The following is a 15,131-nucleotide window of genomic DNA, read 5'->3' as shown; positions in this document are numbered from 1 at the left end:
ATGTCTGTTGAAGAGCCCCAGAAAGAGCGGCCATGTGCTGATGCTTCAAACACCTCGCTACCCCCGTCAACGCCTCCAGAGGCCCCCTTCAGCATTTTTGACCACCGGCAAAAGTGGCTTATTGTCACCATCATCTCGACCGCGGCAACATGTAAGCTCTCGTTCAAGTATCTTTGACTGGTCAGCTTCTAATCGCATGTAGTCTCTGGTTTCGCTTCGAACATCTACTTTCCAGCACTTCCTACGATTACCAAAGATCTGAATATCTCACTTGAACTTGTCGACCTTACTGTTACGGCATATCTCATTTTTCAAGGCCTTGCCCCAAGCCTCTGGGGCCCCATATCAGATGTGAAAGGCCGCCGAGTTGCATACTTGTTCACCTTCTTGGTTTTCACAGGAGCGTGTATAGGGTTGGCAGAGACAAAGAATTATGCTACTCTAGTAGTTCTCCGTTGTCTCCAAAGCACCGGCAGTGCAAGCACAATTGCCATTGGCTCGGGGGTAATTGGTGATATTACTACGCGCGCTGAACGTGGCGGATTCATGGGCATCTTTCAAGCCGGCCTGCTGGTCCCAGTGGCCGTTGGACCCGTTATTGGAGGCGCTATAGCTGGTACTGTCGGTTGGAGGGCTATCTTTTGGGTATTGACTGCCTATAGCGGAATCTTTCTCATCACGATGCTTGTCTTACTGCCAGAGACACTTCGCTTGTTGGTCGCAAATGGCAGTCGAATCCCTGATGTCATGGCAAAATACCCATTGATTATCTATCAAAAGCTCACCAAGGTCGTATGGGACCCGAAAGTGGTACCTCCCCAAGCTCCAAAGAAACGTATTGATCTCACAGGGCCATTTCGCATTCTCGTGAGCAAGCATTCGGCCCCCATCATCGTCTTCCTTGCCATATACTATGCTGTGTGGCAGATGAGTATCACTGCAATGTCATCATTATTCGAACAAAAGTATGGACTTAGCGAGATTCAAATCGGCCTGACCTTTATCGCCAATGGCGTTGGTTCAATGGTTGGGACATTAATCACTGGCAGACTTCTTGACCTTGATTACCACAAAGTCAAGGCTGCGTTTGAGGCGCAAGTCGACCCCGAGGGTAGCAACAATGCGTTGGGAGAGAACGATTTCCCACTCGAAAAGGCGCGTCTTCGGCTGGTCCCGATCTTCGCATGTCTTCAGTGCTTGTCATTGATCCTTTTCGGCTGGACAATCCAGTACACAGTACATATCTCCGTTCCTATCATCTCGACATGCATCACCGGATGGACGGTTGTGTCTATGCAGTCTGTCATCATGACCTATCTCGTGGATATATTCCATGAGAAAAGTGCCGCGGCCAGTGCCAGCATTAACCTCGCCCGATGCTTGTTTGCTGCGGGTGGTACTAGCTTTGTGATGCCCCTGATCAATGCTGTTGGGGCTGGTGTGACCTTTACGATCTGCGCTGCTGTACAATTTGCGTCGCTGGTTGGCCCTCTGATACAATGGAGATTTGCTGCTTCGTGGAGGAAAGCAGAAGAGGAGAAGAAGAAACAACAAAATCAAACTTAACCGAGGGACTGAGGCGAGGACAAAGGCGTCGCCGGCGGTCGATGCGTGTACGAGCCACGAGCTGTACTATCAAAATACCCTGGCCATGGTTATACCCAGGACAAGTAGATCATTGTAATCAAGATATAATATACTATTTTTATCCCCTGTGTGCCTTTCTTTCTCTATTCTCCCAATGTTTACTTTAACTATATAGAATCTGAAGACGGAAATACATTACTACGATCGGCTTTTTGCATAGAATCTACATGAATAAAGCCTATAATTTTAAGCTACCTAGAAAAGTTCCACAACCAGCCTTCCGCCAAATATTATTTACCTATTGATGGTTCACGGGCTCGATCGGACTTGAGGCACTCAACTCCGCGAGGCTCCGTTGAAGTCCGGAGCGAAACATTTTACTATCAGCTTCCAGAATATAGGAAATATAATCCATCAACATGAGGATGAAATTATGAATTATGACTTTGAATGCTTTATTGGCAACTCGCAGTCAGAACTCTTTCCAATTACCGACTGCGCATTCCCACGCATATGCAATCTTCAATATCGTCAACTCATCCCAGTACCGCCCCACGATTTGCATACTCACTGGCATCGCAATGCTCTGGTTCTCTCGACTCGGGATAAGCCCTATGGGTACCGCAAGGGCCGGGTGACCTGATGCATTGAATGGGCTTGTGTTCTCTAACTTCCCCTTGGATGCGTCCATGTGTTCAAGGGGAGATGCATCATGTGCAGGCAGTGGGTTAGACTCTGTAATTGTTGTGGGCATGACCAATACATCATATCTCTCAAGTGCTTTGTCGTAGGCATCTTGGAGTTTGCGTATGAGATTGACGACTTTGGGATAGAGCGTGGAATAGTGCTTCCAGGCGTATTCGCCAGTTATCAGAGCTTCCTTGCACATAACGCTCATCTGATTGATTTCAATATCAACACTATACTTCTTTCTTCTTTTTCTTTTCGGGAAAAAAAAAAAAAAAGAAAGAAAGAAAGAAAGAAAGAAAAAACCGAGGAGAGCTTCAGTTGAGCGTACCTTGGCGAGAACCTCTGGCGAATATGGCAAGTCTTTCTTTTCAAACAAGTCGGTCAACATCATTTGCCTTCGTCCTGTGGCTTTGCCCTGCATTCCTATGTGATTCCCCATTTTACTCAAAACGACGATTATAGTTCGAGCCTGCGAGTGAATCGGAACATGAACGTCTTCCACAACGGCACCAAGTTGACGAAACACGTTCATGGCATCTTGGAATTTCTTCTCCACCTGAGGGTTGATCCCGGGCAGGTCCAGCCCTTCTTTTAATATTCCGATCCTCATTCCCCTGATCCCATCCTCCTTGGTCTCTGTTAGCAGTTGTGCATAGCGTGGTACCTGTCTGGGAAACGGCGCGCCAGCTGACTGACGGTCATCCAGCCCATCAACGCCGGCAATAGCTTCCAAGAGTAGTGCATTATCCAAGCAACTTGTTGTCATCGGACCGACAAAGTCCAAGCAGGCATCATTACTTGCTATACCTGTATAAGGTACCAAGCCGACTGTTGGTTTGAAGCCGTACAGGCCGCACAAACTCGCGGGAATGCGAATGCTACCACCCTGATCGCATCCTATCCCCATGTCTGTCGCACCGCTGGCCACAAGCGCAGCAGTTCCGGAACTGCTTCCTCCTGCAGAGTATCCAAATGCATACGGGTTGTGCACAGGTCCTGTGGCAGCGGTGGCGCTGACCGCGCCGCGGGAAAGATTCTCGCATACTGCTTTGCCAGTGATGGTGCCACCGGCATCAAGGATACGGCTCACTACGGTTGCGTCGGTGTTCGGAATCCAGTCTTGAAATGTGTCGGTGCCCAGAAGGCAAGGTACACCCGCGACAGCGATATTATCCTTGAGACAGACAGTTTTGCCTGTGAGAAGATCAGTTTTTGGTGCGGTGCTTTTTGCATTGAACTTCCACGCCCATGCGCCGAGCGGATTAGATTCTGCAGTGGGAAAGTGAATGTCGGATCGTGGGTATATGCCTTGATCTGGTATTGGCTGATAGTCTGGGTGGTTGAGGTTATTATTCTACCTAGACCGCGAGGTTCCATTTCGGGCTCAAAAAAACTCACCATGCATCTCCGACACTGTCTGCAACGACTTCTCCATGCGGTCTAAGAGAGTCACATAGTCGCCAATCTCATTCTCTGATAATGCAAGCCCAAGGCCGGCAGCAGTCGACCTTAGTTCTTCCCCCATGATTGAACTCCGGACAGTGACAGCTGATACAACCAGAACAAGCCCTCATAAACACCTCGTCTGAATCAACACCAGGCATAATCAGAACCTCTAAAGGGACAAACAAGTGCCGGTATTAATTGAATTTACTATCTTATTTCTTAACTCCCAAGCTTATGCCTATCTATCAGCGGAGCCTCCGAATGCTGATAACGGAGGCACCGTAGCAGTCCGCTTACGGACCGCTGCTCTTATCAGGATAATCAACCCTTGGCCGTTGTATATAATAGAAGAGCTGTATTATGAAAGAAGAACGTATCAGAAATCCTAACCGTTATTCGTTCACTCGTAGCACTAAAGACCATCCAGCACAATGGTTCACATCGAAGAGAAATACCAGATCCCGCGTGATTTCGAGGGCTTCGGGGAAGAGGGCTTTGATCCTCAATGGCCAAACGGTGCTCGCATAGCAGTATCCTTTGTCCTGAACTACGAGGAAGGAGGCGAGCGGAGTGTTCTTGACGGTGGTATGTAGAACTAGTGTCGAATTTTCTTTTTGTAGCTGACAGAACCCTCCAGACAAGATGTCCGAGCCATACCTGTGGGAAAAGGGGGCCTCTGGCGGCTACAAAGAAAATGCACGGTACCTGAATGCCGAGCAAGACTTTGAGTATGGAAGCCGGGTTGCCTCGTGGCGCCTGATTCGACTTTTTAGAGAATTTGGATGGAACTTTACGACTTATGCGGTCGCGGTTGCGCTGGCGAAAAACCCTACTTTTGCCAAAGCGTTGGTTCGCGATGGCCACGAGATTGCTGCTCATGGATACCGATGGCTCGATGTATGGGACTTGAGTCTTGAAGAAGATAAAGAGTATATTAAGAAAACACTACTGTTGCTGAAGGAAGTCAGCGGTATGTTCTGCCCTTAACGAGTAGCATTCTTCAATGCTGATCGCGGACAACACCAGGCGAGATGCCCGTGGGTGCGTATTTTGGCCGCGGAACACCTCAAACGCACGCTTTGTTTCCAGAGGTTTGGAAGGAATTGGGAGCCGAGTTTCTCTGGTCCTCCGAGGTCTATAACGACGACGTTCCCTACTGGCTTGATCTTCCGTGGGAGAAGTCGTTGAAGGAAGAGGAGCGAACGGGCATGTTGCTCATTCCATATAACGTGCGTATCACTGAACTATGAGCTTCGACAGAAAGTCTTTCTACTAACAGAAATCAGTACGATTGCAACGACGGCAAGTTCCACATGGCCCCCGGCTTCGGCAGCAGTGTTGCCGAAAGCTACGAGAACTATCTGAAAAACACGTTCGACATGCTGTACCGCGAAGGCGGCAAGATGATGAACATCCCTCTTCACACACGAATCATCGGAAAGCCAGGCCGATGCGAGGCACTGCGCAAGTTCATGAAGTACATTGCTGACAAGCCTGGGGTCTGGGTTACAACGAGACGGGATATTGCCAGGCACTACAACGACAAGTTTCCGTATCAGCCCGATGGGAAGTGGATTAAGAAGTAACTAGCTTATCAGATAAGGCTGTGTGTAGATACTAGATACTGTAGAGCTATCAATGATAGGAGATCTCCGACAGGTATAGTCGGAGCATCCGTTTCTCACTACCTATACTTCGCAAATGACCGAGAATTCGCAATGGCTGAGAATCTTGCAATCGCCGCGGGGCCGTGGTCTATAGGACATAACCCTAGGAAACGAGGCCGGACAGCTTGCACTCGCTGCAAGCATAAAAAGCAAAGGGTCTGTCTGTTTTGCCGCCACTCGACACCGAGACGAAATGAGGCTGACAGTCTGCAATAAATAGTGCGATGGCAGTTATCCAGTGTGTGGAAACTGTCAGAAGGCAGACGCAGAATGCGATCTACAGGTCATCCGTGCCGACGATCACGTAGTAGAAGAGCGAGTGGGACTTTCTAAATGGACAGCGGGGAATGACACTGACAAGGTAGAAATCTAGATATATCAAGGCCCTGGAAGACCGAGTGGCAGAGCTTGAGATTAGGCTAGAAACCCCCTCAGCAACGCAACAACAAGACGCAGCGATACAATCCCAAGCAACACAGCGAAATGCACTGGGCGAAATCGCTGAGTTCCTGACCCTTGGTCATTTTGAAGGGCCAGCATATGTCGGCTCTTCCTCGGGGTTTTCACTGGCCCTCAACTTGAGGGAGATGGTCCAGGCATCTGTTTGGAACAAGGCTTTGACCACAGCAGATGCCGAGGATGGATCAGCGTCAGAAGCGAGTGCTTCTTCCTCTCGCGAGAATATTCGCTTGAGACCTCTGACACTTGAAGAGATTCGCACAAAGAGTGCAGGCCCGCCCTCGGAAGAAGAAGGACTACGACTGATATCGGCTTTCTTCACACGAGTTGCACCGCGATATCCTTTTATGGACTGGGAAGAGATGGAAAAACTGCACTCGGACCGGCTTAGGCTCTCTTCTGGCAATAGCTTGTCGAGAAGAGAGAGGTTTGGCACATTTAAACTATATTTAGTGTACGCAATTGGCTCTAGTTTACTTGCGCTGACGGAGAAAATTGTTGCATCCTCATCGGAGGTAGGTATAAATACATGTATCTGGAGCCTTGCTACTATGTCTGCGTGCTGATAGAAGTAGAGCTTATATATGACGGCCCTGCAGCACATATCTGCGGCTCGAGAGTCGCGGTCTATACACAATATTGAGGCCATGACGCTCCTGGTAATCTACCACCTGCGCTCCAGTGCGAGTAGTCAAGGCTTATGGTACATGATTGGATTGGCCATGAGAACATGCATCGACCTCGGACTACATCGGAGGAACAAGGAGGTCCATCGAGATGCGGCAACTAACCAACGATACCGCACTCTTTTCTGGACCGTATACTCCCTCGAACGAACCATCGCCATCTCACTTGGTCGCCCTGTCAGCATCGCCGACCGACACATTGACGTTGACCTTCCAGATGTGGCTGCAACGTCTTCTCCGCCATCCCCTGTCAAGAACAGCAAGAACCAGAGCAATTCGATGGCAATCCATCTTTTCCGCATTCGGATTCTCGAATCTCGCATACACCATTCAATCTACCGAACAGACAAGCCCTTATCTGCTCTTCGTCAGAAGCTGGCGCATCACTACCGTCAGCTCGAGGAATGGAAAATGGACTTGCTCCGATTATTCCCACATGTCGTTGATCTGGACTATCCCATCCTGCACTACAATCGAGCCATGCGCCTACTTCTTCAGCCGTTTCTGAGTATTCTACCATGCACCGATCCATACTATATAAATTGTCTCGAATCGGCGTTGCAAATTTGTCACATTCACAAACGGCTCCATCAAACACTTGACTACGGTCACTCATTTATTGCCGTGCAGACTGTATTTGTAGCAGGGATAACATTGCTCTTTTGTGTCTGGACCAAAGCATCCCATGTCTGGTCAGTCAAGATCAGCAATGGCATCCGCGCTTGTTCTAATGTATTGTTTGTCATGGGCGAACGGACTTTGTGGGTAAAGAAATACCGTGATGCTTTCGAGTTGCTAACCAACGCCACCATGGAGAAGCTACAAGGAAACCTGAAAGAAGAGGCAGGCATCTTGGAGACAGCCTTGAGTGTCTCCGGTTATCAGCATCAAACCGCACAGCTTGACTTGCAAAATCGCAGGTTCGAGGACTATTCGCAGTCCGGGCGACGAGACTCGGGTACAATGAAGATCGTCAACGAACTAGCAAGCTGGATCGACCAAGAAGGCCATTCTATTTGGATGCCTGATTTTGAATCGCTACAAGGAGCGTCTGATCACATAGAATTTTGATAAACAGGTAGATATATTAGGTACTGAGGTTATATCATAAGCAAAATGACAAGAAAAGCTTTCAAACAGAAAGATAACCTTTCTCGCTCATCGTGAAAGCCTCTTTGGCAACTTGACTTTCATCGTCTACTCCAGTCAGGACTCTTCCTCCAGCGATCATATCCATTGACTCCCCATCTAGAAGACCTTCTGTGGTAGTCATATACTCCCACGACTTGGGTGTGTCTGCCTCAGCTAATTCGGGGTAGATGGCAACCGGCCACAACAAATTAAGCAAGTAAAACACAATGCCACCCATGAAGAAACTCAACAAGAAGCCAAGCTGGTACATATGTGTACTGGCTTCACCCACGCTTCCCGGGTGCAGACTTCCAGCGACTCCATGTACCACAAAGGCCACACCGCAGACCCAAGCCACCAAAGCACGGGGATTCCAACCGTGCCAATACGCGTACGGTGTTCCGGGGGCTCTTGTATAGAGGGATGGAACATGGAAGTTGCCCTTTCGTATGATCCAATAGTCTACCACCATGATAGCACAGATAGGCATAAGGAATACGGTGTAGGAGCCGAGGAAAGTCAGGAAAGACGATGCCGAAGCGATAATCTTCCATGGGACACAAAGTGGCGCAAGCAGGGCACAAATGACTTGTCCGCGCACAATGTTGATATATCGCGGCCACAGGCCACTCGAATCGGCGCCCACCGGTAGCGAGTTTGTGCCTGCGTTTGTGGCGATGATGGCCAGAATCATGCCGAGACTAGCGAAAAAGATGCCTGCGCGTGCGGCTGGGCTCCAGTACTGCGTCAAAATGGCGTCGTACAAGTCCCAGACATTCCAGTATGCTGTGCCTAAAAGCTCGGTGGTAGCACTGGTTGTCGCACAGCTGACGAACATGACGAGGACTTTGGATAGTAAGATACCGGTGCTCTGGGACCAGGTGACTTGGGAGTAGCGCTTTGCGTATCTGGCAATATCAGGCTGGTTGATCAATATGGGGCACAGGGCACCCATAACCGAATTGATAGCTGAGATCATGGGCCAGACAAGCGCACTGCCGTGGAGCGAATTCTTTTCAAAACTGAATGATCCAATAGAGCCGCCATTCTTCTGAATAGCCCAACCCATAACCCCGAAGAGCGCAACGGTTGTATACACAGCCTTGAACACAAAGAGGTGTCGGAGGATGGTTGGGTGAACAAACATCACTGGAAATTGAATAATCCAAAAGACGAAAAATGCGAGGAGATTCTGCGAAGTGATTCCTGCGTCTGCAGGGAGATGATTGGGTATGTTTTCCCATTTGGGCCCAATCATCGCCCTGAGACACACCGATGTCAATCGACCGCCGTAATATGACTGAACCGCGAAGTAGATTGTTGCGACAGATGCTCGGACTGCGATAAATAGCTTTGAACCCCCCACTCCTGAGCTTGCGCGCGTGTAGACGGGGAAGCCGACATGATACTTGGCTGCCCCTCGCGAGTTTAGCACGACAACAATGCTCAAAATGATTGATCCGATCACAGCAGCAACCATGCCGTGCCACCACTGCAGCCCTGTGCTCACCAAGGATGAGCCCAGGTTGTACGATGACGGGCTGAAGGTGGTAGTCAGATAGTATGCAAAGAAATGCATGGCCGTCCAGGTCCGCTGAGACGGCGGCGTGGGCAAGAGATCCGCATTGTAGTAGGCCGAGGAAGCTTCGTCCTCGTCTGGAGATTCATCTGTTTGAATAGCCTTCTTGAAGGAGGTCCACGAAGACAAGGCCCCGTTGGCTCGGGTCAGATTACGGGTGGTCATGACCGCAGGTTACTAGTCGTGTTCGGTTTGACGATATGTCCCAACTTCATGATGAATAAATAACTGCCTAGTTATAGAAATATGCTGCTTATCAACTAAGGCGACAAGAAGATACGATATCCACCAAATATCAGGTCGTTGGGTGGCGCTGATAAGCGATTAGCTTTTCTGTTCGGAGCCTCCGGCAATAGCCCTAATTTGTCCGGATTAGGCTCGGAGGCTCCGTAGACTTGATAGCACTCTATATTGCAGATTCATCTTATTCTCTGTTTTTTTTTTATTGTGGACTACCTGTCTCGGCAGTGGGAATATATCTGTTCCACGATGATATGTCTCATTTCTTTCAAATCGATGAAGTAAATGAAAGAGATTCTTCGTTGTACTGAAAGATAACGAGCCAAAAAAGAAAAGAACAGATAAAAAGACATGCCAGCCAAACACGATGTTACTACTTCCTTGCAAAACCAGGAAAATATCCTCCCCAAAACACGACTTCTCATTGTCATCAGCTGCCTTTCTCTCGTCTTATTCACAGCTTTCATCGATCAAAATGGAGTTTCCGTGGCCCTTCCAAGCATTGCAGTCGACCTCAACGCCGAAGACAGCATACCTTGGGCCGGAACATCGTCACTCATCGCGAACACCGTCTTCTCTGTGCTCTATGGACGACTGTCAGATATATTCGGACGTAAATCGGTGTTCCTAACAGCATGCGCCATCTTGTCACTCGCAGATTTATTATGCGGCTTTTCGCAAAACGCGCCCATGCTCTACTTCTTCCGTGCATTGGCAGGGTTGGCTGGTGGTGGTATCACGAATTTAGCAATGATATTTGTGTCTGATGTCGTGACCCTTGAGGAAAGAGGGAAGTATCAAGGAATCATCGGCGCATGCCTTGGAGTAGCAAATATTGCAGGCCCCTTTATGGCTGCTGGCTTCATTCGGTCCGCTTCAGTGGGGTGGAGAGGGTTTTTTTGGACGCTCACGCCGATTGTCGCCGCTGGAGGTGTTGTGTCATGGTTTGTTCTACCGCAGTCCAAAGTCACTGGTGGTCTTCGCGACAAACTTTGCAAAATTGATGTCTGGGGCTGTCTGACATCGTCCGCTGGGATTGTTCTATTGTTGATTCCCATCTCTGGGGGTGGCCTGTACTTTCAATGGGACTCGGCCATGGTTATTAGCATGTTGGTGGTTGGAAGTTGTGCCCTAGTTGCCTTCATCGTTGTCGAGTGGAAGGTGGCCAGAATTCCAATGATGCCCAGTGAGTACACGATAAATCACACGCCGCTTTTACAGTGAAAAGCAACTGACTAGTCAAACAACGAGCAGTGAATATCTTCCAGAACCAATCTATCCTGGCTCTACTCTTCCAAAGCTTCTTGCTCGGCTGGGTATATCAAACCTATCTCTACTACCTCCCCCAATACTATCAAAATATACGCGGCTACAGCGTGGTAGCCAGCGCAGCGTTGAGCGTCCCCTTGGTCTTTATGCAGGCTGTCGGATCTGTGGTCTCCGGCCAATACATCTCTCGCCGCCACCACTACGGAGTAATTCTTTGGAGTGGCTTCACAAGCTGGACAGTCGGGTGTGGCCTGACTACATTGTTCAATCAACACACAAATCCCGGGGTGTGTGTTGTAGCACTTCTTTTGATTGGCACTGGTGTTGGATTCGTCTTCCAGCCTACTTTGGTCGCATTGCAGGCACACTCGCCGAAGCCTCAGCGAGCAATCATAATCTCGAGTCGAAATTTCTTTCGCTGCGCTGGTGGTGCATGCGGATTAGCGGTTTCGGCTAGCATTCTTCAGACTGGGTTGAGAAATCATCTCCCAGCGGACATGAAGTATATTGCATCTTCGATATACAATCTGCCAACCTCAGGCGACCCCGAGACCACGGCGCTCATTTTATCTGCATACATGAAGGCAACAAAAGATCTGTACATTGCCAACACTGTTGTGATTGGCTTGTGCCTATGTGCCTGTCTGTTGGTTAGAGATCGGGGACTGAAAAGGGAAGGCGAGAATGAAAAAAGAGAGACGCCGGCGCCGGATTCCGTGACTCTTGCTGTAACTCTGCCAAATACAGGTAAAACCACGGTTGATGTTGCGAGCGTAAGCGAGGAAGATGTTGAAAAGTGTGGTCAACCAACACAAGACGACAATCATTTATGAGCTTTCCCGCACAGATCCATGGACAGGTAACTATATTATGACCAAAAGTTTAACGTAGACTATAGAATCATTGACCTCGTCTCAACAACTAAGAGAAAGACATAGAATGTGTTAGTGTGCTTTCCTTCACGAGTCGAACAGACAAGTTCTACACATCAAACTTTGACTTTGCATCGACACACCCATTGTTCATATCAGATTTCCGTTTATAGCAGTCTCTCTGGAGAATGTAATACAGGATGATTCGTCGACCTGGTGCGTGAGCGAAAAGCTCGCACTGTGAGACCATAAAATAACTAAAATAGGCCATTCAGTGTCATATAAATCTTGGAAGTCTTTCAACAAGATATGAGCTTCGCCACGGAAAATAAACCCAGAAGTGAAAGTTGAATTACATACATTCCTACAAAATCTTTTTTTTCTCTCTTTTTCCTCATCCAAGATTCTCGCTGACCGGCAAGCACAACAGACATGCACGGTCATGAACCGCCCTTCTTGCGTTACCCAGTGGGGCTGCATTCAAGCCAGCTAGGTCTTTGATTTCCCAACAGACTCGTCGTAAAGCACAAAACAAAAGAAAAGGCATATCTCGCGTGATGCGCGGAGAAGGGCTAATGTCTGGGAGTTGGTCAGATCCTGGCATTCTCGCAGGGGTCAAACTCGATGACTGCATAAACCGGTGCCTGATTACGGGGGGGCTGCTAGTAGTGTTGAAGAGAGATGCAATATAAAAAAACTTCGTAATCCAACACATTTTATTGACAAATCATAATTTTCTTTCCTGCCTTGACCAACTAGTTAGTGCCGTTGATAGCATCATCCATGGAGCGAGTGCTGACAGTTTTTGAAAAAGTGACGGGTAGGAAGCAGGGGCATGTTTTCGAGCATGTATCTGCATTATCCGAGGATGCATCTTGGACTTAAGAAAGTTTTGTACACCTAGGCAAGATAAGGGTATGCATATTGCAACCTTAAGTGTAGTATACTCTCTTGATCATGGCACTGTCCACCCTTCCTAAGAATTGGGAGCTAGAGTTTGGCCCCTTTCTGACGCCTTCCAGGGGTAATGCGGCTTGCCGTAACATATTAACTAATCTGGACGTGGCTGCGACTGCTAGTGCCGCGTATATAATAATAATATTAATATTATGGCATAGTTATCTAGAAGGATTAGAAACTAGTGAACGCCCGTTACAACTCCGGAGCGGAAATCCTGGATTGCCCAAAGCGGAAGGCAAATACCTATTTAGGAAAGTGGCTGTTTCACGCAGCGGGGTTGCTCGACTGCTTCACATATACCAACATTGAGGAGTTCGCGCCTATCTGACAGCTTTTGGTGTTCTACGCGCCCTCAGAATGTCTGGTGTCGGTTTCAGCTTTCACAAATCCTTTACCGGAGCCATGGTATAGCTCTTCGAGATTGTCTTGGAGTACTACTTTATTAGCAGGCGATCTCCACAAAATTTCCAGCTCAAATATGAGCAAGGTTTAAAGCACATTCAGTGCTGCACATCTGCCACTCTATCTAAAAGCATGGGACTAATGCCTGAGTCTCCCACGAGTGTCTCTATCTCCATTGGCCTCAACAACATAGTCGCTCGGGACACGCGGGTTGAGGTTTGTACTCGGCAGATTCCCCCTCTTTTCGATATTATACAGGTGCAGAACAGTATTTCTAATACGCTTAAAGATGAAGCCCAAGTTCTCGAGTGAAACTTCTAGCCCGAGGTCAAACAGTCCGGGCGACCGATTAAAACTCCAAGTCTGGCCCGCCCTGAAGAAGGGTATCTCGTCTAGTTTGGCCGAGGGCTCTAAAATGGCACGAAATCTTTATGAAAATAACTCATCAAATCCGCAATTGACGTCTGTATCTTCTGACACTACGCAGTTGACGTCAGCTCCGAGCAAATCGTTTTCAGCGAAGCGGCAAATCGCCATGGCAGGGGTAGGCGTGATGCCGATGACAACAGCACATGATGCTCGCATGGACTCTCGTAAGAAGGTATGCCATCATATATGAAAGCTCACAGCAACTGATATTTATCAGCAACTATTCCAGGAATGTTTCCCGTAAACAGGAGATCGGACAGCACTCCAGAACTGACACCGAGCCACAACCCGTTCCAAAGCTCGATCCAAAAGCCGATTACAAAATCACGAGGAGATCATAAAAGAACTCCTGCAGTCAATACTAGACCACTAGCCTGGTCAGAAAATGGTCATCCACTTCATATAACTACAGTTATGGACACTGCGGGCGAAGATAAACCACCAGCAGTGCCGCCAAAGTCCCCTCGTTTTATGAATCATTCAACAACAACATTGCAGGATGGTTCAGGAATGTATAATATCACTTCTAAGGGAAACAATGCTAGCTTGCGGCCGCGAGCTGTGACGGCTACAGGGTTTCAACCACGGGAGCATATAGCTGGTGAACTACATCGACGTAATGAGAGCGCTCCGTCCGTTCCAATCTCTTCAAAGGACATTGAACAACTCAGATCAAGACACATAGCAATCAAAGAGAAGCACGAAATGGCAGAAGCACTGGCTCAAGGCTTTGATCGTTCGAAAAGAAGACGCAATTTCGTTGAAGAACAGACGTCGAATCAGGTTGCAGTAATGGAGAAAGTGACGTTGGCTCAACTGCCTGTGGGATTCAACGTAACCGATGCAAAATCACAGCTCAATTCGTCGGATGTAGAGAAACTCCAGAAACAGGCCAAGACTCAAGCAGAAAAATTCAGAGTTTTTCAATACCATGAGGTGAAAGCATTGTCCAAGGTAAGTTGGGCTGTACCTCAGGTCTCCGAGCGATTGCTGACAAGACATGCCGACAGGAGCTACGTGAACTTGACGCCCACTGTGATTATATTCGCTCTACGAGCAGAGCCCTCCGTGCTGGGCGTAACAATTTCCACAGACAAGTGATAGCCCGCCTTCGGTCTTCCCAGTCAGCTACGGATTCTCGTGAAAACATATTAGGGGAAGAAGAGGCTATAGCGCAACTTGACAAATCCATAGACGAGTGGGTTGCAAAGCTAGAGCAAGTCGACAATAGGAGGACCCGAGTTCGCCAAATGTTGCTGGAACATATTGCTGCCTCCTTGGTCCTTTCGGCGGCCCCGTTGGATATAAAACAGCCCGCCATCAATAACGAAGTTGATGCTGGCTGCACAGATATAGCTCGGGAGTCCATCCGAATTTATGCAGACTATGGAGTCTATGGCGATGCAGATATGACGGGTTTGCTTGCAGATATCGAGCATCAAATAGAAACGATGAATGGTCACCAGGTGATGATCTAGTCTTCTTGATGCTGCCGATAATGGATGTGATTTGCTCAGGTAATGCCTCGGTACACGAAATGTGGATGGAAGAGTTCCCTTCCTTATTGATATTGCTCCATTCCTCGTCTGATGATGTAGTTTAACTCTATTTTCGACTTTCATTTTCCTTCTTTCAAGGTTCTTTCGTATCGAGATTGTTTTGGCAAATGCTCCATGTTTTTAGCCAAAAAGCAAAGTGTTTTAGAATGACTCAA

General features: G+C 48.2%; 6 protein-coding genes across 6 annotated transcripts; 4 read left to right on the top strand and 2 right to left on the bottom strand.

The window, feature by feature from the left end:
• On the top strand, positions 1-1,566 carry UA08_03184 (hypothetical protein; the record flags this gene model as incomplete). The annotated part of the gene is made up of 2 exons (XM_020265457.1): positions 1-151; positions 203-1,566. 2 exons carry the CDS (start codon positions 1-3, stop codon positions 1,564-1,566), a joined length of 1,515 nt encoding a protein of 504 aa, XP_020121040.1.
• Positions 1,567-2,059: 493 nt separating this feature from the next.
• Positions 2,060-3,802, bottom strand: UA08_03183 (hypothetical protein; the record flags this gene model as incomplete). The annotated part of the gene is made up of 3 exons (XM_020265456.1): positions 2,060-2,485; positions 2,606-3,609; positions 3,676-3,802. The coding sequence occupies 3 exons, from the start codon at positions 3,800-3,802 to the stop codon at positions 2,060-2,062; spliced, it is 1,557 nt and encodes a 518-aa protein (XP_020121041.1).
• A 352-nt stretch (positions 3,803-4,154) lies between these two features.
• On the top strand, positions 4,155-7,502 carry UA08_03182 (hypothetical protein; the record flags this gene model as incomplete). The annotated part of the gene is made up of 7 exons (XM_020265454.1): positions 4,155-4,308; positions 4,361-4,693; positions 4,750-4,952; positions 5,010-5,305; positions 5,764-6,364; positions 6,449-7,412; positions 7,456-7,502. 7 exons carry the CDS (start codon positions 4,155-4,157, stop codon positions 7,500-7,502), a joined length of 2,598 nt encoding a protein of 865 aa, XP_020121664.1.
• A 165-nt stretch (positions 7,503-7,667) lies between these two features.
• UA08_03181 (hypothetical protein) lies at positions 7,668-9,410 on the bottom strand (the record flags this gene model as incomplete). The annotated part of the gene is made up of 1 exon (XM_020265453.1): positions 7,668-9,410. The coding sequence occupies one exon, from the start codon at positions 9,408-9,410 to the stop codon at positions 7,668-7,670; it is 1,743 nt and encodes a 580-aa protein (XP_020121039.1).
• Positions 9,411-9,836: 426 nt separating this feature from the next.
• Positions 9,837-11,587, top strand: UA08_03180 (hypothetical protein; the record flags this gene model as incomplete). Its single annotated transcript, XM_020265452.1, has 2 exons — positions 9,837-10,671; positions 10,740-11,587. The coding sequence occupies 2 exons, from the start codon at positions 9,837-9,839 to the stop codon at positions 11,585-11,587; spliced, it is 1,683 nt and encodes a 560-aa protein (XP_020121662.1).
• A 1,356-nt stretch (positions 11,588-12,943) lies between these two features.
• On the top strand, positions 12,944-14,895 carry UA08_03179 (hypothetical protein; the record flags this gene model as incomplete). The annotated part of the gene is made up of 5 exons (XM_020265451.1): positions 12,944-12,991; positions 13,058-13,204; positions 13,278-13,589; positions 13,916-14,371; positions 14,428-14,895. The coding sequence occupies 5 exons, from the start codon at positions 12,944-12,946 to the stop codon at positions 14,893-14,895; spliced, it is 1,431 nt and encodes a 476-aa protein (XP_020121663.1).
• Positions 14,896-15,131: the final 236 nt, after the last annotated feature.

Source organism: Talaromyces atroroseus (assembly GCF_001907595.1).
Source record: "Talaromyces atroroseus strain IBT 11181 chromosome Unknown scaffold_3, whole genome shotgun sequence".
NCBI classification, from domain to species: Eukaryota; Fungi; Ascomycota; class Eurotiomycetes; order Eurotiales; family Trichocomaceae; genus Talaromyces; species Talaromyces atroroseus.
The sequence above is the reverse complement of the archived record's forward strand: the minus strand, read 5'-3'. Positions and strand labels throughout refer to the sequence as shown.